The sequence below is a fragment of the Astyanax mexicanus genome, chromosome 17 (assembly GCF_023375975.1).
Source record: "Astyanax mexicanus isolate ESR-SI-001 chromosome 17, AstMex3_surface, whole genome shotgun sequence".
Classification (NCBI taxonomy): Eukaryota; Metazoa; Chordata; class Actinopteri; order Characiformes; family Acestrorhamphidae; genus Astyanax; species Astyanax mexicanus.
Window position 1 is genome coordinate 43,094,796 of NC_064424.1, and position 24,318 is coordinate 43,119,113.

At 38.4% G+C, this 24,318-nt stretch overlaps 1 protein-coding gene across 8 annotated transcripts in view; it reads left to right on the forward strand.

The window, feature by feature from the left end:
• Window positions 1-22,624, forward strand: part of nedd4l (NEDD4 like E3 ubiquitin protein ligase) — a 128,265-nt gene extending 105,641 nt beyond the window's left edge. For all 8 annotated transcript variants that reach the window (XM_049466060.1, XM_049466061.1, XM_022676541.2 and 5 more), the window contains 15 exons: window positions 2,956-3,033; window positions 8,326-8,380; window positions 9,687-9,745; window positions 11,609-11,674; window positions 13,007-13,236; window positions 15,186-15,307; window positions 15,441-15,511; window positions 15,704-15,799; window positions 16,652-16,725; window positions 16,833-16,893; window positions 17,008-17,067; window positions 18,092-18,199; window positions 19,412-19,508; window positions 19,772-19,844; window positions 19,951-22,624. In XM_049466060.1, the coding sequence (XP_049322017.1) occupies window positions 2,956-3,033; window positions 8,326-8,380; window positions 9,687-9,745; window positions 11,609-11,674; window positions 13,007-13,236; window positions 15,186-15,307; window positions 15,441-15,511; window positions 15,704-15,799; window positions 16,652-16,725; window positions 16,833-16,893; window positions 17,008-17,067; window positions 18,092-18,199; window positions 19,412-19,508; window positions 19,772-19,844; window positions 19,951-20,053 (1,353 nt within the window). In that variant the 3' untranslated portion in view covers window positions 20,054-22,624. The remainder of the gene's footprint in view (window positions 1-2,955; window positions 3,034-8,325; window positions 8,381-9,686; window positions 9,746-11,608; window positions 11,675-13,006; window positions 13,237-15,185; window positions 15,308-15,440; window positions 15,512-15,703; window positions 15,800-16,651; window positions 16,726-16,832; window positions 16,894-17,007; window positions 17,068-18,091; window positions 18,200-19,411; window positions 19,509-19,771; window positions 19,845-19,950) is intronic.
• The last annotated feature ends 1,694 nt before the right edge of the window (window positions 22,625-24,318 follow it).

A 24,318-nucleotide genomic window follows, 5' to 3' on the forward strand; every position in this document is an offset into this window, starting at 1 on the left:
ATAAGAAAAAATCACAGTATTCTGTGTTTTGATTGGTATTATCAGGATTGTGTTAAGCAGTTTAAGGTTTGATGGATAGTGTTATTTATTTTTAAGAGAGAATGTTGAGTATTTCTATAGAGCACATTATTGGATGTTTGTAAGCGGCTGATATGGACTGTGTACAGATTGGTGTTCTAGCTGAGTGGGAGGTGAATGACTCAGTGATTCCTCACTTTAGATAGTGCTTTTCTCCTCACTTACTGACTGATGCTAGATAGCGATGCCTGAATCCTGTCGAGCTTCTGAAAGAACCAGTCCACCCACTGATTACAGAGCCTGTATTGCTGGACTGTGTCAAGCAGCCAACACTGAAGAACTTTATTGTGTAAGACAGTGATTTAGAGTTACCCCCTATACTTCCCAGGGTGTTCATTTAGTGTTGACGCGGTATCATTAACGCAACGTGCAATTGGATATTATGATTAATTTGCGTGTTGTGGTAAATCCTGGTGTTTATACACAGCAGTGCATTTTTCACACTTCTGTTTGTTTCTGGTTGATGTCTTGGAAAATGAAAAAAAGACTAAACCTTCTGTGTGGATTTTTCAGTTTTAACACAGTGGCTCATGCAAGTGCCCAGTTTATCTGTTCAAAATAGGAAATTCCTTCACAGAAATGTGCATATATATATAACAATTAGCTATAAAATTGACTCCAAGTCCTCTGTTTTATCTGGAAACAATATATTAGCTGCAGGTCCTTCAGGTCCTGTAGATCATGGGAATTTGGAGGCCAGGTCAATGCCTTATACTTCTCATGTTCCTCACACCATTCCTGAACAGTTTTGCAGGGTGACAGGAAGCATTGTCCTGCTGAATCTTGATGAACATTTGCTATGGTAGCTAGCTAATACACTGAAAAGTGTATACACTCATTAAAATAAAAGGGTCCTTCACTTTGGAGAAAGTGCAAAATGCAGCTCAAATTCTTAGTTTTTATGTAGGGAAAATAATAGCTTTCTGATAATACACCACAGTTCTAAACAACTTGATTACTGAGCTTTTTAAATACTTAGCTTTTGTCCTCCATTTTGCTCAGTAATTTAAATAAAATTGCTGGAAAAATCTCAATTTGTTGTTTATTACTATATGTTTTAAAACATAGCATAAACGAATTCGACACAAAAGACTACATTAGAAATCCAAAAAGAGAGTATTTAAAAGTTGCAAGAAAATTATGATTTTGTATTTGATTAATTTTAGTAAGTTTTTGATTAATTCTGAGAAGTTTCCTAAACATATAAACGTATACATTTGTTTAAAAGTTGTGAAAATGTAGCACAGGCTTTGTTACCAGTGACTGCAAAAGAAAACCACAAAGCAAATCTTAAGAAATGTAAGAAACATAATGCCTTTTTAAGTTTTGGTCCCACTTTATAATGTTTCTTATTATTGTGTAATTACATTTTAACAATCATGTAATAACAATGTAACTATTGGTAAAATTCAAGGCATTGTTACAGATTTAATTACCGTTGTACAGGTTATGTAATTGCATGTGTGTGTCAATGTCAATTTTCAGTTGTGTGTGAGTGGGTGTGGTGTACTTTAACATCCATCATTGTGTGTGTGTGTGTGTGTGTGTGTGTGTGTCAGCTCTTGTCTGGAATGTAATTAGGGCTGTGATTTGTTTTGAATACTAAAACCATTATTTAGATTTTATCATGTAAAATTGAGAGAATATTCTGGTATGTTTGACTGACACTGATATACATGAGTAATTACATAACCTGTACGACTGTAATAAAATGTAATTAACCTGTAACAATGCATAATTCAGCAGTAGTTACACTGGTATTACATGGATTGTTAATGTGCGAATGCTTATTTACACTTATTTTAGAGACACTTATTATAAAGTGGGATTCTGATAAAGCTGTAAAATGCAGCATCTAAGGCTTTTTTTGCTGTTTATCTTAAGATTGTTTTTTTTTTTCCTGGAATAGCTTTTGTCTGACCCCAGATCAATCAAAGACCTTCATTCCCTCAGCTGGGGATTCCTTTATTCTGGATACTTTTCCTTTTGCCATTATTCGTATCTTCCTTGGGGCATTCTACCTTTACAGGTATAAGACTCTACTTGTTTCAAGACTTGGCACATATTCACACAAATATGTGCACACACACAAACACACATATATTGGCACACACACCCTTATTCTCATGAATACCTGCACGCCCAATCACTAAAGGAACACCCCATTGTGTTTCGTACCATACCATGTTGAGTAATCCAGCCTTAGAGTTCCCCCTGGTGTTTACTGGTGGTACTGAAACTGTTTATTCTCCTCCTCCTGTCCTCCCCCTCTTTCCCTTTCTCTTTTTTTTCTGCTCTCTTTCCCCTCATACAAGCCAGTCTTTGTTGCACTCTGTTGTGCACAGATGCCGTCTTTGTCCCGGAGGTCTGGTTGAGTTCGCAGTCCTTTTTATTATTAACTAGGTGAAAAATGGATTGTTTTATTTTTTTATCCAACAAACTTCATCAAGTAGATGATCACCATCATCTTGTTTATACGGTAGTGAAGGTAAATGTCTGGTGTTTCGGTCTGGTTATTTGCTGTATTGCACTGGGTTACGGGTTGGATCTGGGACACGGCAGAGCAGCCGACAGTGTGAGCGTCTGTGAGTGTGTGAATGAATAAAAGTTTTCTGTCAGAATTCAGGACTGATTTTGTGTTGATTAAGCTTGAATTAAGTGATTTTTCGGACAAGAGCGTTCTGTATTGAGACGCACAATCGACCCAGTATTCTGGGCCTTTGGGGGGGGAAGCAGTGCATCGTGGGATTGCAGAGTGAATGGTGTGTTCTTTTGAATGAGTGTAAAGGCTTGGGGCATCTTGGGATTGCGTCAGTTAATCTCTCTCTCTCTTTTTCTCTCTCTCTCTTTCTCTCTCTCTCTCTCTCGCTCCCCCAGGAGGATCCTCGTTTGAAGTACCCTGTTCACATGAGGACTAAAGGACCACTGGACCCTGGTGACCTCGGCCCACTTCCTGTAAGCATTTAATGTACTACGTTTCCCATAATGCACCACTGCCACTCGGGACATACACACACAAACACACACATAAATTAGATGTGGGATATTCTTTATTATGTGCGTATGTGTGTGTTTGTGTGTTTGTGTGTGTGTGCAGCCATAAATAAATGATTATGATTGGATCCCCAATCCCCTTATAATACATGTTCTGCTAATCAACAAACAACAGCGATAAACAGGATTAGCAGTCTGACAGTTTAAAGTATTCTTCCCTAATCCATCTTTTATACAGACTCATCACTAATGATGCACCAGACAGCAGAGCGTGAAGAATAGTGTGTTGTATCTTTTGTGTGTAAAGAAAAGGAGTCAGGTGTGCTACGTTAATGATGGGAATTTCAGTCATATTCGATATTTAAGAATACACACAGTAAGCATGTTTACACTTATTATATACACCTATTATATGTTTATTTTTGTCTTTTAATTAAACTTAATTATATCACAGTAAATTGACTCAATAGGGGCTCAGAGTGGCTCAGTGGATCATGCTGCTTGCCATCAGCAGCTGAAGTCTGAGAGAGCACAGTTGGCCATGCTCTCTCTGGGTGGGTAGATGGTGGGTAGAACTGTTGGTCAGCACAGGCGTCTGTTAGCTGATGTATCAGAGCTGGGTCACTGCGCTTACCTCCAAGTGTTCTGGATACCTTGTGATAATGCATCAGTGGCATTTGGATAAAAGGGACGCTCCTATTGTTGGAGGCATTGCTAGTAATAGTTCTAATGACTGGGTTGTATAATTGACCATCCAAATTGGAGAGGGAAAAATAAAATTAACTAATTGAGTAAAGATGATGAACCAAGGTTTACCACAGCGCTTTATATTTAGGGTGGTATCCAGTAAAAGACAGTAAAAAAAAAGCTGCATCACGATAAGACTGTACAATTACATCTGTTGGATAAATGTTACTGCGCCATCTGTCTTCTGTTGCTATGCCAAAATTATTATTTTTGTTATCAGGAAGATGCAAATTATCCATCTACTGGGTCTCTCATCTGGATAGCATGCAACAACCTGTCGTCATTGTGGCTGTATTACGTTAGCTGTTTACATTTGACTGTTTTAAGTTTGCGTCACGTCAGGCTGCGTCACTTTAAGACTGTTTTACATTAGGCTGTTTTACATTAGGCTGTTTTACATTAGGCTGTTTTACATTAGGCTGTTTTACATTAGGCTGTTTTACATTAGGCTGTTTTATATTAGGCTGTTTTACATTAGGCTGTTTTACATTAGGCTGTTTTACATTAGGCTGTTTTACATTAGGCTGTTTTACATTAGGCTGTTTTACATTAGGCTGTTTTAAGTCAGGCTTTTTCATACGTTAAGCTGTTTTAAGTCAGGCTTTACTACGCCAGGTTTTTTTTTTTACATTAAGCTGTTTTTTTTTTTTTTCAGACTGTATTGTGTCTGATTTTCGTCAGGCTGTTCTACGTCTGGCTGTGTCACATCAGGCTTTTTTACGTAAAGCTGTTTTAAGTCAGATTTTTTGCGTTATGCTGTTTTACATCAGGCTTTTTGTACATTAACATGTTTTACTCTAGGCTTGTTTTTACGTTAAGCTGTTTTTCGTCAGGCTGTATTCTGTCGGATTAATTTTCCTCACATTGTTTTACTTTAATTTTTGCCCATTTCTGATGTCAGCTGCTTAAATCCCAAATCAGGATACGCTCCCTCACAGTGAAGGTCACAGTGTGAAACTGACAGTTCTGCTGTCGGCTCTAAACTTCTGCGCAAATCATACATATGAATCTGAATTGTTGATTCTCTGCATTTGTACTAACGCTGTCTGCTTCTTCCCTCCTTCTCTTCTTGCATTTTAATACATTTGCATTTTAATTTGATGGATTTGATTCTTCACAACCTTCCCAGGGTTTATTTCAGACTCTGTTTTTTTCCTCCTTTTTTTCCCCCATTTCCCAACTGCTGTGGTCATGCAGCTAGCCCTCCATACCCAATAACCTTCATTTTTTTACAATGCTTCTCTCCTTTAGCTTTCTTTTAGCATCCTATTTGCTCTCACACACTACTGTTTAAAAGTTTGGAATCACTTGATTTACTTCTAGGTTATTTATCTTCATTACGATTTAATCATCATTTTCTGGATGCACATTTTATAACATATTAATTAACTTCTACATTGTTTAGTGTGGAACCATCTGCAGCTTCAATTATTAACATCCAACCGCTGATTTCTACTGCTATACACATTATCATGCAGCAAACAGATTATTATATATTTACTTCATTATTTCATATATTTACTTAAAGGGCTTTGAGGGCACCCCACTGTAGGGAAATCGCAGGTTTAAACCCCACTTATGCCATAGCCATCTGTTGCCAAGAGCAAAGCTAATTAATGTGGGTGTCTGTTAGCTTGTGTAAAAGTTAGTGTCAGTTAGTGCTCTCCTCCAAGCGTGTTCAGCTCTCCAGTGAGGCTCTGCTTGCAGCAATTGTTGTGGCTAAAATTTCAATTTACATATCTACAGTTATTTTGAATATTATGTTGGTTCCAAACTTTCAAGCAGTAGTGTACACCTGGTGCTTTTTTTTTAAAGGCTGGTTGTGTGTGTTTCTGTGTGTGCGCGTGTGTGTGTATTTGTATGATCTTCTCTTTGCTCTCTTTGGCGTGGCGTGGGGAAACATACCGTGTTTTGCTGGCAGAATCTTCCAGAGGAGGTCGGTCCTCTCTCTGTCTGCCCGTTTACCTGCCTGCCCGCTGGACTTTCCTCATATTCTTCCTCCTCCTCCTCCTCTTTCCCCCTCTTCCTCCCCCTTCTCTCCTATTGGCATGGACGGCTGTCCCTCTTTCTCCTCCCTTCTTTATCGAAAGTACTGTCCAACAGTCTTCGGCCAACTGAGAAAACTCGATTTATAGTGATTTTAAATATGTGTAAATAATGAATACAAATATTCATTAAGATAGAATACAGACAGTATGCAGCAGAATAATCATTACAGATTCTGTTATGACTCCGTTATGATTCTGTTTAAAAATATGGGTGAATCTACAGTTACAGTAGATACAGAAATCACCAGTTTAATGTGTTGTACCCATACTGATGTGTAAAGCGTGCAAACTTAGGGGAGTCAGATTTCGGCACAACACTGCTTCTTTTTTTCTTCCTCTGTTGATTAGTGGGTAATAATAGCCTACCTCAACTTAGAGTAATTGTCCTGAAAGTTTAAGAAAGAACCATCTAGAAAAGTGCTTCTACATTTCAAACAAACCAAACCCGAGACCTCTGTTTTTCTGTTTATTGGACCAAATTTTCACTCCTGTTTTTTGGGTTCAGTTTGAAAGCCAAGACCACCAACCTATTAGCTTTTCTTTAACTTAGTAATGTGAATTTATTGGTTATTCATAATAAATTACTTTTATCGCTGGTTTGGTCCACTGGTGAAAGCATTAGATCTCTGCCCATTTAGTTTACAGCAGTTTAGCCCTGCCCTTTTATTTTGCTGATGTTTAGCCCCGCCCATTTAGTGTGCTGCTGTAAATATGTACAGTGAACCACAGGGACATTGGTGACATTCAAGGACAGGGTGAAAGATACCAACCCTTCCAGCAGTTTTCTCAGTTGGCCTTAGACTTTTGTACTGTTGCACAAGTGCTGTATTGGTGCTCTCTTTTATTCATCATATTATTCTTTGGTACTGTTTCTCTCTCTTTCTTTCTTTCTTTTTTTCATTCTTTCTTTTTCTCTTCTTGTCATATCACCAGACATTTCTCTCTCACTCTTTCTCTCTCCATCTCTCTCACACACATTGTCTTTCTCACTGTCCACCTTTCTTCCTCTCGCTCACCAACATTCTCTCACTGTCTCCCTGCTCTATCTCTCCTTCTTTGTCTTTCACTCTGTCCATTTTTTCCTCTCTCTCTCACCCTCTCACTCTCTACCTAACCCTCATGTCTCACTATCTTGTTTTCTCTCATGCCCTCTCTCTCTCTCTGTCTCTTACTCTCTCCATCTTTCTTTCTCTCAGAATCAGATTTACTGGCATGAGTTGTAAATAACAATTGTTGCTATAGAAGTGAAAGGAATGCCTAACACTGAACAGTCTTTTTGGATACACACACACACATTTGCATGTGTGTTTATATGTATAAAATCATCTATGCACAGAGTGTGTCATAGTCCCATTTCTCTTTCCAGCCTAATTGGGCTAATGCCCCCCCAGCCCCTGCTGCTGGATTTGATGTAACCGTGGTGTGTGTGTGCGTTTGTGTGGGTGTGTGTGTGTATGTCAAAGGTGGCAAAGACTGGGCTGACCCCTCAAGGGTGCAGGAGTGTGTGTGTGTGTGCGCATGTTTTCAACTGACCATTAATCTGGTATTCAGTTTATCAGCATTATGAAAAATGTCAAATCAGCCCCCAAACTGCGCTCAGCCCAGTAGATTCAAACACAGACACTAACCCAAGCATTGTCAGTTTCTAAATCCCATCTTATGCTGCTTCAGTGCAGCAGATGCCTGTGCACCCACCCAGAAAGAGCAAGGCCAGTAGTGCTCTCTCGGACTCCGGCGGCTGATGGCAAACAGTGTGACACAGGATTAGAACCGGGGATCTATAAACATGCAGCATTTTTACATGAATATTTAACTTCATAATAGTTATAATAGTTCATACACCATAATAGCAGGAATGCTAAAAAGAACTTTAACACTGTGTAAAATTATTTTAACCACTTAGTCCACATGCTTTTTTAACTTTCAGTGACTGTTCTGTATCTCTTAGCCTGTCTAGAAATGTGTGTCCTATTGGGGTGGCACAAAAAAAGGAAATTCCAGTTCCTAACTGAAGGGGGAGCTAGTTATTACAGACTGTTCATTGCAGCCTGCGTGTGTGTGTTTGTGCGCGTGCAGGCGTGTGTGTGTGTATGTTGCTGCATGCTCGTTGAAACCTTGTGAATTATTGCTGGACATCCTCATCTTCATCACTGTTTATTTATGTATTTTATTTTCTTGCATCATTTCACTTTCTAGACTGCCTTTAATGCAGTCTAATGCAATCTCTCTCTCTCTCTCTCTCTCTCTCTCTCTTTCTTTTTCTCATACTGATTTCCTTCTCACTCTCGAAGGCAGCCTCAGTCCGGATCTCAGTGTGTGTGTGTGTGTATGTGTGTGTGTGTTTGTGGGTGGTTGCTGTGACTGTGTGTGGGTGTGTTACTGCAGCTGGTATGTTTTCTTAGTCATCACTCTCTGACCATGTATCTCTCTCTCTCTTTCTCTCTCTTCCTCTCTCCAGCCTGGGTGGGAGGAGCGAGTGCACGCGGACGGAAGAACCTTTTACATTGACCACAGTAAGACCAGCCTTTTTTTAAATATTTCTTATCAACCAACCTTTTATTTTCTCCTGGAAATACATCAATACCTAATTTTCAGTGTAATACAGTATACATTTACAGTTAACAGAGAAAAAATATATATATACCAGACATTCCAAAAGTCATGTGACAGCAGTATGTGAATTGATCACTCGAATAAGTTTTGAGTTGTTATCTTATGACTGAGGTTAAACATTGGCCAGCATGCTCATGGCAAGGCGAAATGTCAATGTTTGTGTAGAATCAAGTAATTTTGCTTTACTGCCTCAGTCTTACTTTTAGTGATTGTTCTATATCTCTCAGCTTGTCCAGAAATGTGTGTCCTATAGAGTTTGCCCAAAGTGTCCACCTTTTGAGGTGTTATCTTGTGACTGAGGTTGAACTCTGACTAACGTGCTCATGGCAAGGTGACGTGAATGATCAGAATTGGAGTGAGCTCTGATAGTGGGTGTCAGATGGATGGCACCATTCCAGAGAGACAGACAGGTCTGCTAGATACAGCAGGTTTTTAGGTTCTCCAGTTGCAATCTATCACTGAATCTGAGTTTGCAAACTTTTTCAGCCCACCGTTTGCCTCCCACACACACACACACACACACACACACACACAGAGTGAGAGATGTGAGAGTGTGCTCTTCTCAGCATTCTCCATCTGTAGCATTAAGCGTTGTTGTTTCCATGCAGGCTAATCAATAACAGTGTGTTTCAGCACACCTGAGCTCAGAGATCAGATTCTACCTGTTTGTTTGAAATGAAATGCTGCCGTGTCGGCTGTGTTCTGTGCCAGGGGTCGACCTGGTTCTCTGCATACACACTTGTTGAGGTTTAGCAAGATGTAGTTTGATAACAGGGCTGAACAATATGTCAATTCAGTATAGTCATCCATACGAAATGGTAATTTATTTGTACTTTAAAACTCTGTTCTCATTTTCCAAGACATACAGTCTCGACCAGAGGCAGATTATACAGTATTTACCCAAATATTAGGGATGCATTGCATATTCAGCAACAGAAATTAAGTGAAAGGACCAAACAATTGATACCAAACAATGATGTTTCCTTTGAGAAGCAAATAAAAAATAAAAAGGCAAATGAATTTATTGCAAAACGAAAATTTGCGTAATTTTTGTTTCCAATATTGTGCAGCCAGTCTGTAGTAAAATGCACAAATAAATGCAACAGTAATGGAAAAAAATTGGACGGACAATTTCAGTTCAGGACAGCTGGAAAAGAGTTAGCATTTTTTTAACTCAGTTTTTTTTTCCTTCACCTTTAAATTTAGATACCAGAAACACACAGTGGGAAGACCCTCGACTACAGAGTCCCGCCATCACTGGCCCTGTGAGTTTATTCTATATATCTATCTCTATGGCTCTTACTCTTCTGACTTCTGTCACTTTCTCACGTTTCTTTTTAGCTCATTCACCGTCTCCCCGACTCATGTTTTCTCTCTTGTTCTTCAGCCCCTTGCTCTCTCGCGCGGTATTGCTTGCTGTCTCTTATGCTTACTCTCTCTCTTACACTCACTTGTTTTCTTTCTCGTCTGCTCTTTCTCTTGCTTTCTGTACCGTTAACTCTTGTGATTTCGCTCATGCCCATGCTTTGTCTCTTGCTCAATCTCTCGCGTTCTCTCTTGCTTGCTCTCTCTTACATGCTTAATTTTTCTCATGCTCTTGCTCCTTTTCTCTCTCTCTCTTTCTCGTTGGATCTTTTATTTGCTTTCTCACTTTCTGTAGTGTGTTCACTCTTGCTTTCTTTATAACTTGTGCTTGTCCAATCTCATTTTCTTTCATTTGTTTTTTTTAATACTTCGTCTCTCGTTTTCTTTCTTGCTCTCTTTCCTGCTTGCTGTCTATCTTTTGTATATCGTTTGCTCTCTTTTACTCTCCTCTCTTTTTTCTCTTTCTCTGAGTACTCTCTTTGCTCTTTCTTTCTCCTACTTGTGCTCTTACTGTCTTTCACTTTTTTGCTTGCCGTTTTCTCTCTTGCTTTACTCTTTCATGCACTCTATCCATTGCTTGCCTTTCTCTCACTCTTTTACATTTGCTCTCTCATCTCTCTAATTCACTCTCACTTTCTCACACCCACACCTTCTCTCTCACTTTCTTTCATGCTCTCATTATCTTTATATTTCTTGTTTTCTTTCTCTTTTCTTTGTATCTTACCTTGTTGCTTACTACTCTTTTTTGTCTCTCTCACTTTTTCATCTTTAATTTTTCATTATTTTTTTTCATTTGCTTTTTTGCTTCCCCCCTCTCTATTTCTCTCTTCTTTTTTGAGAGACCTGAGAAAGCAAGTTAGAGAGAAAAGTAATTTTTTTTCTCTCGCACCCTTTCTAATCTGCTCTTTTTCATTAGCTCTTTTGCTTTTCTTTCTCTCTCTCTCACACTGTCACTTGCCCAGTCCCTCGCTTTCTCTCTCTCTCTCTCGTGTTTCATTTTCTCTCTTTTGCTCTTGTTTTCTCTCTCCGTCTCTCCCTCGCTCCATCTCTGTATGTGTGTACTAATTGGAGGTCATGTAGACAGATGTTGTGTAGCTGCTGCACAGCTGGATATGGATGGGAATCTAGTGCTATGGATGTTTTGCAGCATATGGGTCCTCGTGATTCACAAATATTCACTTTACAGTATATTTAACAGTCATTACGTGATTCGTCACAACACCTACAGATACAGTCACGGCTCAGCTGCATATTGTCGCAGGCTGCAGTGTGAGTGTTGTGCAGGCCTGTGTCTCAATTATGAATAAGAGGTGATGTTTTATTAAACACTTGAGTTACTGTGAGGTAATGTATTTGGTTTAGTAAAGGCAGGTGTATATAGGTTTACAGGGGATACAATTCAGCATATTGCAAAATATTGCTATTCTATTAGCAAGCAAATTTAAAGAATAGTGTGACAACATAAGAACACACCATAATATGTATAAAATATGAGAAAAGTTATATTTTTATCCAGTTAGAACAGTAGGATCTCAAGAGTGTTATCTAGCGGCCACTAAATAAACCACAATCTGACAGCTCTGACATATTTACATGTAAACTAATAATTAAAATCTGTTCTGCATCTTTTTAAACTGATTTAGCATTGCAGAATAGTTAAATATCATCCATATATTTTACTGCTATTCGTTTTCCATCAATGCAGTGTTAAATCAGTGCTGTTTTCTCTCTCTCTCTCTCTCTCTTTCTCTTTCTTTCTTCAGGCTGTGCCGTACTCCAGAGAGTTCAAACAGAAGTACGACTACTTCAGGAAGAAGTTAAAGAAACCGGTATGTATCCGGCCGAGGACTGAACAGTAGATTCGCTGTAATTAGCACTGTTTATTCCAGGATGCAGTAATTTATTCTGTGTTAAAATGGCAGGGAAGTGTGTAAGCGTTTTGTATTCAGCGTTAACTTCTTCCTCACACAGCATAAACACAGTCCCTGCGGGTTTTGAACACGTCGCTCAGAAGAGGCTGAGATATGAAGGCTTAAAGCTCTTTAGATTATTTCTTGCTGTTTGTAGATACTGACATCTGTATAGAGCCCGATACCATGCTAATGACTCTTACTTGTACCCTGTTTATAGCTGATCACTTCTTGTAATTAGTATCTGGATTATATCCTGATAAGGTTTTAACCACATGCATTTGGGTTGGACACATAGTTTGCATGGCTGCACAATATAGATCAGTGTCTCAAAATTTGGCGCTGCTAAAAAATGAAATCTGCATCTCCATAAAAGTTGTCAGTAGCAGAGGGAAGCATGAAGTGCTGTAAGATTTTGTGGGAAAACAAAACTGCACTGACTTTAGACTTGATAATAAAACACAGTGGATCAACACCAGCAGATGACATGTCTCTCTAAACCATCACTGATTGGTGGAAACTTCACACTAGACCTCGAGCAGTTTGGACTGTGTGTCTCTCCACTCTTCCTCCAGACTCTGCTCCCTTGATTTACAAATGAAATGTAAAATTTACTGATGATCAGTGATGGTTTGGAGAGACATGTCATCTGCTGGTGTTGATCCACTGTGTTTTATTATCAAGTCTAAAGTCTGTGCAGTTTTGTTTTCCCACAAAACCTTACAGCACTTCATGCTTTCCTCTGCAACTTTTATAGAGATGAGGATTTCATTTTCCAGCAGGACTTAGCACACTGCCCACACTGCCAAAAGTACCAATTGGTCTTATATAATATTCTAATTTTCTGAGACACTGACTTTTTTGGTTTTCATTGTCTGTAAGCCATAATCATCAACAATAAAATAAATAAATGCTTAAATCTATATAATATGAGTTTCACATTTTGAACTGAATTACTGAAATAAAGTAACTTTTTGATATTAAATGGTTTTAAGATGCACCTGTATGTTTATTCTTCAAGGAGACGCAGTTAGTTGACTAACAGCTGAAGCTCTGCTGTTGCAGGCATTACAAATGGCTTGTTTTCATTTCCATTTTTAAATGGTTCCATTACTGGTCCATTAAAATCTCTTACTGGCTTTAGAATGGATCAGAGCATCCCTACTGATTATAACTGAAGAGAACTGCTCCATAACTGTCTGTGTCTGCCTTCTCTTTGACATGTATTTAAATGATCTCTCTCTCTCTCAGGCGGATATTCCTAATCGGTTTGAAATGAAGCTTCACCGAGGGAATATTTTTGAAGAATCCTACAGGCGGATAATGTCTCTGAAGCGGCCGGATGTGCTGAAGGCTCGACTGTGGATCGAGTTTGAGTCAGAGAAGGGTTTGGACTATGGAGGCGTGGCCAGAGAGTGGTTCTTCCTCCTCTCCAAGGAGATGTTCAACCCTTATTATGGACTGTTCGAGTACTCAGCCACGTAAGTGACTCTTTTGTTTTATTGATGCACCAGATATTTGGCAACCAAACATTTAAGTTTGACCACAGAGTAAGTGTAGTTAAATCTCTGAGATCTTCAGAGCAGTGTTGTGTTTGAGTGAGGGCTTTATGATGTTTGTCAGTACTGGTCTGCAGTTGAGTCGGTGGTGGTTTTGAGACAGAAGGAACCGTAATGTTGGTCATAAATCCTGGATATGAATCAGCATGACGTGGGAATGGCTGAGGAGAGCAGAGAGGAATGTGTGGCTTTGGATCAAAATATTTTGCTTTGTTGTGTGATAGAAGAATGTGTCCTGCTGCTGTCTGGGCAGTTGCGCCCCCTGCTGGTGCACTCCAATCTCATTACTGCTGATAATATCCTGCAGCTTCCTTTGGGATTTTTTTCTTAAAATCTGAATTTAGATGTATAAATGAGATCTTCTTGTTCTATCTTATTGTTTTGTGTAATCTGCCGTCATCAAAGCATTTTACTGCTTCTTTTAACAGTGCATATTTAATACATATATGTGACAAAACTGCTCTCAACAGTTTGTTAACCCTTTAAAGACTAAACAATTAAATAATTCTGACCCATACTTAATAAATAACAATGAACAAATAACAATAAATTATGTCTTTATGGATGTCCTCTATCTCCTTCAGGACTCTTGCTAAACTTGCTGTCTTGTGTGCCTGAGGATTAGCATTATCTTTTTCACCTTGTGCTTAGATTGAGCAGTTTTCTGCTTTTTCCTTGTTTGCCTGTTCTTTTGTAGTGCCTTTTTTTGTTTACACCCATTTTCCCTATTCTTGCCCCACTTCACATTGTGAACTTTAAATAGTTTTAAAGTGATTAAAAGGATCAAAATGCCAGATGTTTTTTTTGAGGATCTGATATTTTAGGCAGCCATTTGAGTAGATGACATCACCTGAACCCACTTTCTTTACATGTCTTTGTTTAATATTTAATTAATCAGGAATGCAATGCTAACATCAGGTTAAAATATATAGATAAATAAACAAAGATAAATGTTTTTTTAGTATCCATGGCACTGCACAAGTAATCCACCAGGGGCCAGAGTATAATTTTTTATGATTTTTGAATAATAAATAATATTTATAAATATTTATTAAAATATTTTTTTAAATTGTAGAAAATGTGAACAGTTACTTTTGGTAATTCTTATTTATATTCTAATTTAAAATGATCTGACTGATGTTTTAGAGGTTTAAAAGGTGTTATACTATTCATGGATACACCAAATTATTAAAACAGTATGGGATATGTGCGTGGGGGTTCTCCTGTATTGAAGGCGGATGTGAATTCTGCCAGAATGGTACACGTGCAATTGTGGATGGAACTGAGGAATGTTAAATTATTTAATGTATTTTGGTTAAACACTTTCAAGCTTATTACGTGATTCCTTATGTGTTCATTCTTAGTTTTGCTGACTTCAGTGTTCATTTACAATGTAGGAAAAATAAATAAATATTGTGTATGTTTCTGAATTAAGAGGCAGATCATATTGTACCATTTATTTTCTTCCTGGTCCTGAAGTTTGTCCAAAGCAGCAGCAGCAGCTAACCCAGTTTCCTGTGTCTGGGCTATATTTAGCAGAGTGTATTTGAAGTTGTCGCCGTATTTCTCCAGTTGGCCGTGGGGGAAATGTCTGAGCAATGAATTATGTACTCTTTACTACACCAGTGGTGGTGATGATGTTCTGGTGCATTTCATTCTCTCTGCTCAGACTGCTGTATGTTCTCAGAGCGTTTGAGACGGACTCCACATAATACTGTCTGATTTTTTTTTTTACTTTTTCTCATTCCTCTTATTTATCTCACCTGTTTCTTTCTGCTTGTTTGTCCTCATTTTCTGAGCTTGTCTGGTTTCCTGGGTTCTGCAACTCATTTTATTTCTTGCTTTTTTTTTTTTTTTTTTTTTTTTTACAGAGATAACTACACACTTCAGATCAACCCTAACTCAGGCCTGTGCAATGAAGACCATCTCTCTTACTTCAAGTTTATTGGGCGGGTAGCAGGAATGGCTGTTTACCATGGCAAACTGTTGGACGGTATGTTGGCCAATCCAGTACAATCCAGTTATTGAACAGCTGAATTGTCTTCTCTTGTGTTGTCCTGAAAATCTGTCTGTTTCAGTGTTAAATGCTATTTGATGTAGAGATTGCTGCGTGTTTTATTTGGTAGGTTTCTTTATCCGGCCTTTCTACAAGATGATGCTCGGAAAGCAGATCTCGTTGAACGACATGGAGTCAGTGGTAAGTCCCTCTAGCACCCACACCTTTAACTGTTTGTACTCATTTGGTAGTTTTCTTAATTAGTGTAGGGTGTGAAATCCCACCAGGTTAATGGTTGAAGTACTTTCAATATGCCAATAAAAGTAATTTCTGGTTTTGTTTGTAAAGAAAGTGTATAATTGCATATAAAACATATCAAACATCTGTTTTCAGGACAGTGAATACTACAACTCACTAAAGTGGATTCTGGAGAATGACCCAATGGACCTGGATTTGCGGTTCTGTATCGATGAGGATAACTTTGGACAGGTAACTAAAACCTACCTGGATCTGTTAGGCTCATCCCTTTGCCTTCTTTATTCATATCATAGACCACATGTTTCCAGGTTGCACCAGATTTGCGCATGTTTCTTTCAAACTCTTCTATTGCTAAATCCGGTTGCTCCACAAATCAGTATGTTGTGTCTTAACTTCTTTTACATGATGAAAACAAATGTGTAACACATCAGTCCTGCTGGAGTTTTTAAACACTGTGTACACTCTATTCCATTCACCATCCACTTCCTGTCCTCATAGCAATTACTTTGGGAAAAGGCCAGTAACAACAGCACCTGTCCATAAACCAGAATATGTTTTATACTTTAGATTTTTCTAAGTAGCACATTTATCTTTGAGGACAGATCTGCACACTCTTGGTGAGATTTCAATCTCAGCTTCTTCATGAGGGAGAGTCACCTGGAATAGTTTTCTCAGTGTCTTGAAGAAGGAGTTTCTGGAGGTGCTGAACAATAGTTGCTGCTTTTTCTTCACACTGTGAAGCTCCAGCTCATCCCAAATAAATGACCTCAAATCACAATCTCAGTTCATCAGGGTTAGATCAGGGGATTGTTTACTACATAATTCCATGTGTCCCTTAATTGTTTTTTAATGTCTTTAATATTAATCTACAATGTGAAAAATAAATGTAATAAAATAATAAAGAAAAACACTGAATGAGGTGTCTCCAAACTTTTACCAAAACTGTAAATATGACAGATTTGTATTATTATAACAAAATAGTTGTTTATTTTCTGCCTGATGCATTTTTTATGTCTGTCCAAAGTGTCAAACACTATAGCATGTACAGCACAAATTACAAACCTGTTCATTTTCTCCTTTCAGACGTACCAAGTGGATCTGAAGCCAAGTGGTTCGGATATGGTCGTCACCAACGACAACAAAAAAGAATATATCGAGTAAGCTCTTCAGCCTGTACAGAGTGTCATAAATAGATTTACAGAGTAATTCTGCTGCATCACCTTACAGCTGTCCTTTTATTATCTTTTATTTTCTCTCTGCACAGTCTGGTCATACAGTGGAGGTTCGTTAACAGAGTGCAGAAACAGATGAATGCCTTCATGGAGGTAAAGATAAAATAAATTCTTGTTTTGCTGTATTTACTAATCCTGCCAGTAGGTGGCAGTGTTTCCTAAAGTTTAGAGTCTGATCTTGATTTGTATATTTTTATTTTCTTACAGGGATTCACAGAACTCATCCTCATCGACTTAATCAAAATCTTTGATGAGAACGAGCTTGAGGTATCACCATCACTATTACAATTTGCATCACACAAACTTCACACCCCACAAACAGAAGTGCATTATGGTTTATTTATATGGACATTCATTCAAACACTCACTTACTGAAGAATACCTTATATAATACTGTTAATAATTTTACACAGCATCCACAATTTCTTTATGCCCATTTTTATATCTGATATTTTTGAGATGTTATACTGCAGTTAGCAGGCAACAGGAACGGTTTATTATTAGTATAACAGCAATCAAAACTTACTAGCAACCTGTATATTTTGACAGAAATCAAATTAATACATCTTGTAGGTTCCAAAGGTTAAGTTGAATTGGATTATGAAAGTGCTCAAGTTTTTTGAATTTCCTGAATTAGGCAGTAAAACTCGATCCACTGCTTTCACCTTTCCAATCTGGAACTTTGCCGCGAACAAAAGTATTCACTCAAATGTCTAAATTATTGAACTTCTATGGCCCACATGTTTATAATAAAACCAAGCACCTAGGCATGCCGATTGCTTCTACAAACATTAGTGAAAGAATGGGTTGCACCTGTGCAACAAGTTCAGTCGTGAAATTTTTCTCACTATTAAATATTTTACAGCCAACTCTCAGTGATGTTATAACAAAGTGGAAGCACAAGTATATGTTATAGAATTTGTATTGTGTCTACACAATACACAAAGTTGTGAGGTTTATGGTTAGAAAACATTTATTTAGCCTGTGAGCTAGGTAACTATCAAAACCAATATCCCTCACCAACCAATTAGCTATTCAACAACAAACCACATTCATAAAAATTGTTGACAATGATTACCATAGTAATGCCCAAGGCTTGTGAGCTGATGCATTTTTCCCCCCTACAGACCACAAGGATGGTCTGAGAGATCTTTCATTCGCGCTGAAATTATTATTGACTTATTTAATCAAATAAATTAGAATAAAACTGAAAAGTTTTTAAGCTTTCTGATCTATTTACTGAATAAAAAGTGAGTTCAGAGGATTAACAGTCTGTTGTGTTGTTCTGCAGCTGCTGATGTGCGGTCTAGGGGATGTGGACGTTAATGACTGGAGGCAACACACTGTCTATAAAAACAGCTACTGCCCAAATCATCCGGTCATTCAGTGGTTCTGGAAGGTAAGCAGTGATCTTGTGTCACATGGAGAGCGCTGAAGTGACTTAAAATGTTTTGTTCAAGGATTAAAGTTAGTATGACCCATTCCAGGTGTGTGTGTACACGTGTGTGTGTGTGTGTGTGTGTGTGTGTGTGTGTGTGTGTGTGTGTGTGTGTGTGTGTGTGTGTGTGTGTGTGTGTGTGTGTGTGAGGACAGGAATGCACTGCAGGTCAAAGTCTTTTTGATGTGATGTTTATGCAGTTGTTTGCTCTGATGAAAGAACCACTGAGCACATCAAAACTGCCTTATCAGTAGACTGGAGACAGGACACACACACACACGCATACACGAACAAATGTGTGTTTCAATAACGTTGAGCTATGTGAAGTCAAATTTCAGATTTCAACTGTCGAGGAGAAGAAAACTATATGGAAGCCAATATTAAAATATTTATTTAAAGTCTTTATAGAGCATTTCTATTGGTCACTTTAATATGACCTTTTAACACAATATAATCAACAACCACTAGATTTGTATTTAGTCACAAAGTATAAAAGAATTGCCTGACAGTAATGATTTGTATGTTTGTGTATATTTGCTTATACCCATAAATATAAAATGGGTCAGGGAGTAGCATTGGACTGCACAGCATTCTGAGTGGATATTTTCCATTAATAAAAAAAAATCTTTTGGACAAGGATAAATCTCAGTTTGGGAGATGCTCCCTATATGTGTAAATGTTTGGAGATTCCTGCTGGGGCTCATTTTGACTTTAAGAGTATTAAAAGGTAATTGTTAAGAGATTTTAGGACTTTATCTGAAGATTTTTTTGCATTGAGCCACAAGACCATTAGGGAGTTCAGGTTGCTGGATGTTTAGTTTTAGATCTCATCACTTTTCTTTTATTATTACATAATTACATCTCATTATTTTGAGATACTAAATCAACAATAACATGTCTCACATGTTAAATAACCACTAAATGTCTCAAAATAATGAGATGGCATCTGGAAATAATAACCTAATGTCTCAAAATAATGAGATTATCATTTGAAAATAACTTTGTATCAAAAAATAATGACCTAGTATCTCAAAATAATGAGATAGCATCTGTATATAATGACTTCTCATTATCGACATATCCAGAGAAAAACTGTTAAAACTCAGTTTTACAACAGCATTATGTTTTATGAGACTTAACGAGATTTAACCTGTGATGATATGATGTGTGTAGGCTGTGTTGCTGATGGACGCTGAGAAGAGAATTCGTTTGCTGCAGTTCGTCACAGGAACGTCCAGAGTGCCTATGAACGGCTTTGCTGAGCTCTATGGTAAGCCCATTAGGTGCTAGCACCTTTCCTCAAACCAGTCTCTTCTAAAACTATTATAGCATAAACTTTAAAGGGGAACTTGGGTGTAAAATTGACTTGGGTTGTAATGAAACATGATAACTGTACTAACTTTAAATAGCACACCTCTGTTCATCTCAGTCATTCCGAAATGCTACCAACAGGCTTACAATGCTATAGATAGTTGAATAGCGTTGCACATGCCAAGAAATTAATGATTTGTATTGTCTTTTTCTCTATTGTAGGTTCAAATGGGCCACAGCTGTTTACCATCGAGCAGTGGGGGACGCCAGATAAGCTGCCCCGCGCTCACACATGGTGAGAGTCTTTAAACTTAGCCTCTGATATAAACCAGGCCACGTCCGATTCTGAATTTATCAAATTAATTTGTTCTTAATACTGAAATGCTATTTTTCTCCCACAGCTTTAACCGGCTGGACCTGCCTTCCTACGAGTCGTTTGATGACCTGAGGGAGAAGCTGCTGATGGCGGTGGAAAACGCCCAGGGCTTCGAGGGAGTAGACTAGAGAGACAGAAGAAGAGACGACCACAGAAATACCCATCTGCAAACACAAGACTGTACACACACACACAAACAAGCTGCCATTGTATGGCCCAACCCAAGCGCCTGAAGCAGCATTATCAGAACAGTAATGCATGTCTCCGTGTGCCGAGAGGAGCCTGAGTGGACTCATAGACGACGCACAGAGACTTACAGTAGACAATATAGCACTCAGCAGAGTCCTTTAACACTGCTCTCTTCTCTTCTCTCTACTTGTCTCTATCCTTTCTTTTTGTTTCCCTGAACTTCACATGTTTTCAATTGCCCTACATTGTTATCTTTACTCTTCCCTTCTTGTTAGTATAATTTTTCTAATCTTCTCCCTTCCCCTTTTGTCCTTTCTCTGTTCACTTTAGGTACCTTTCCTCCCATCTATTTTCTTACTTATTTCTTTCTACCTTCCTCTTATCCATTTCCCCCTCTCCCATCCCTCTTCTAATCTATTTCCTTCTCCTTTCCTTTTCCTGTCCATTTCTCTTACATTCTCTCTTACTTTTCCTCTTCTTGTCAATTTCCTCCCTTCCTTCTCTCCTTCTATTCCTTCCTTCTCAGCTTTTTCTTCTTCCCTCACTTTCCTTTTATTCTTTGTCTTAATTTCCTTTCCTATCCCTTTCTTATCAGTCCCTCCTCTCATCCATTTCCTGTTCTCGTTACCCTACCCTTGCTTCCTCCTTTCCTTCCTATCCCTCTCCTCTTCTTTTCCACATCTTTCTTCTTGTTTCCTCTCTCATTCCCTTCCCTCTGCTCAACCGTTTCTTCTTTCCTTCCCCTTTTCTTGCGCTCTAATTACCCTTTAATTGTTTCTAAACCCCTTTCCTGCTCTTGCTACCATTCCTTTCATTTTCTTTTGCAGATTCTATCTCTTTCTGGTGCTTTCTCTCTCTCTCTCTCAGAGACAGATATATTTCTGTACGTTGTTTCTTTACTAGCCTCAGAGGAGCATGGCCTTCAGAAGAAGAAAAACAAAAAAACAAAGACTTTTTATTTGGTGATGTAATAAAAGGCGCCGGGTAGTGTAAATGCAGCCAACGGGGGAAACTACAGTCACCCTTATCAGGTCTAACCACCAGATTACCTTAGGAAAAACAGAGCCGATCACGAGACGAAGAGCAACTCCTCCTCCACTTCGCTCCTCCTGCAAGGATTCTTTTCCTCTTTTTTGTTTTACCTTTGCAAAGCCAAGAAGGAAAAAAGGATGTTCATAATCATTTTAAAATTTTTATTCTGATCATTGTTTATTATTCTGATTATATTATCATGCTTCTCGCGGAGTGTGCCGATATTTGTACGGATTATGTGGTTTACAATTTTAGAAAATGTTATCAAAAAAAGAAATATCATTCTTGATCTGGCCAGGCTATGACAAAATAAATATCATTACAATCGTTGTGGGCAGAAAACATGATCAACGTGGTTATTGTAGTGCTAAAAAAACTGGCATGAACATGTATCCGTGTTTTTGATATGATTACATAGTAATTATGAAGCTACTCACTTTTCCTGCTCGAGTAAATGAACCCTTGGAGAAAAAGGGGGAAGACCAATATGACATGTACATGAGTTTGGTTTTCTACATCACAATTGTATTATTATTATATTATTATTATTACTTATATAATGCTGTAAATTAGTTTGTTTTTTGGGGGGAAGGGGGTACAAACTTTTAATTCTGCCACTGTATGTATTAAAGCTTCTGTAAGTATTAACATGAATGAATGGTTGAAGATGTGAACGTTCTGACTAAGAAATGAACGTGCTGCAGACTCTTTTAGTACAAAATACTCCTTTATCCCTTTCTTCCATTTGTTCTTTCTTTCATTTCATTACTTCTTTGCTTTCTTTTCACTTTTCGCTCATATTTGTCATCTTTTCATTTCCATTCTAAACACCACTGAACCTATAAGGGCACTTTAAAAGTCACTCACGAGGGTCGTGGGTTTGACGTTTGTCTTTTATTAATAACTTGAATGTGACTTTACTATATAAATATATATGTATTTTTTCCCAGTTCAGAGCACTCAAACTACCTGGTGCAATATCTCTAGTCTGTTCTTTGCCTGCTGCTAACTTTCAGAACACTCAGTCGTGGAGCGAGGCTTTCAGACGATGCTGAAACTGACCTTCAGGACGGCTCATCCAGGGTGGGGTCTGACTGACTGATCACACCGATGCAGAACAAGCCTAAACCAGTTTAAAGCTGATTCTAGATCAGCCCTGCAGGCCGGTTCTAATCTCAGTGACACTTCAGACTGAACCTTTTCTTACTGGTCTCTGCTGTGTCCACTTCCTTCTCTTCTCTTACTGGTCACTCTCTTCCTGAACGTGGCTCTCTGTAGATTTTGTGAAACTTTTCTTCCTATCTTCTTATTATTTTCTGTTTAATTTTGTTTTTATTTTTCTTTCTCTCTTTTTTTGTAGGGGGCTGTTGTTTTTTTATTGATGGGGAATTGTTCGCCTTGTTTTGATTCCTTGTCCCACGAGCCCTTGCGATTCGTATAACTTTGGTCAAATTAAACTGACGAATGCAAACTCCTGATATTCAAGCGTCTGTCTGGAATTATTTTTAATTCACCCTCGTCTCGGTTTTGTGGAAAAGGTTTAGAGATATAACCATATAAAGTAAATAACCATATAAAGTACCGTATTTTTCGGACTATAAGGCGCACCGTATTATAAGACGCACTATCAAAGAACGCCTATTTTCTGCTATTTTTCCATACATAGGGCGCATCGCATTATAAGGCGCGTTAAGTGACACTAGAAAGGGTGCCTATATCAAAGTGAACAGGGGTGGCGCCATGTTTCCCTTCCCCCACCGGGGGTGGTCGCTTGCCGGTGGAGCGTCTCAGTATATATAAATCTAGCTCTTTCAAAGTCAAACGAGTGCTGGATATTAATCTACACAGATTCCTCTCCTGAAAACTGTTTATTTGGGTGAGTAACGTGCTTCAGTTTATTTACAGTAAGCTTAGATTTCCAGATGTCCACTAAGGCTTGCTGCACCAGCGTTAGCATAGCTATCCGCTAGCACGCTAGCTAGTCACCTAAACTAGTAAAGTTAACCCAAACTTAAACGACAGCGTTACACTGAGTAATCCTGCGTGTTCTGGTAAGACAGTGAGATATTAGCTAGCGATTCGTCCCCCGTAGCTTGTTTTAACACTGTAAACAAGCAGATTACAGGCTGATAAAACTCACCTCTGAGAGAGTTAGCGCTTAGCATCTAGCTAATGCTAGCCAGGCAAAGCAGCACAGACTTACAGGCCGATAACTCACCTCTGAACGGTGAACGCTTAGCGATTAGCATCTAACTCTAATAATACTGCTCCAGCAGTATTAAAAGTGCTAAATTTAGAAAATACTGATCTCTGAACAGTGAAAAAGCTAGCTAGCTAAGCGGTTAGCATCTAGCTAATGCTATTGCCTGCTCCAGCCTCGGAGCGGCACGGCTCTGCACGGAGTATGTGTTTACTGCTCCTTACACCGGACGGGTAAAATTTAGATAATACTGATCTCTGAACAGTGAATAAGCTAGCTAATGCTATTGCTGCTCAGCCTCGGAGCTGCACGGCTCTGGACTCTGTATAGCACTGAAACTCTCTATAACGCTGCACGGAGTGTGTGTTTACTGCTCCTTACAACCTGACGAGTAAAATCCATACAAAAGGCGCACCGTATTATAAGACGCACTGTCAATTTTTGTGAAAATTAAAAGTTTTTAAGTGCGCCTTATAGTCCGAAAAATACGGTACTAACTTGTATATAATCTATTGAAAATTTGAACAATTTTATAAATTGACACATATGCCTGTCCCATAAAAATATATATGATTACAAATATGAAATGTATGTTTTAAAAATATGCTACTTGTACAATAATTAATACATCAAATGCATACAAAAAGCATTTATACTGAATTTTTTGTCCAAAACGCAATTTTAAAGCATGCCACATATGTGAGAGCCATTATCCACTAATGGCTAAAACATGGAACAGTGGAGAACCTTTCCAGGAGTGGCAGAAATGCAGAAATGTGACCAAGAGGTCACAAACAACCCAAGAGCAACATCTAAAGAACTGCAGGCCTCACTTACTTAAGTTGGGGATGATCCCAAAGACTTTTGGGAAAATACTATGTGGACTGATGAGACAAAACTTGAACTTTTTTGAAAGATGTATATCCCATTTCATCTGACATAAAAGTAACAGCATTTCAGAAAAAGAACATC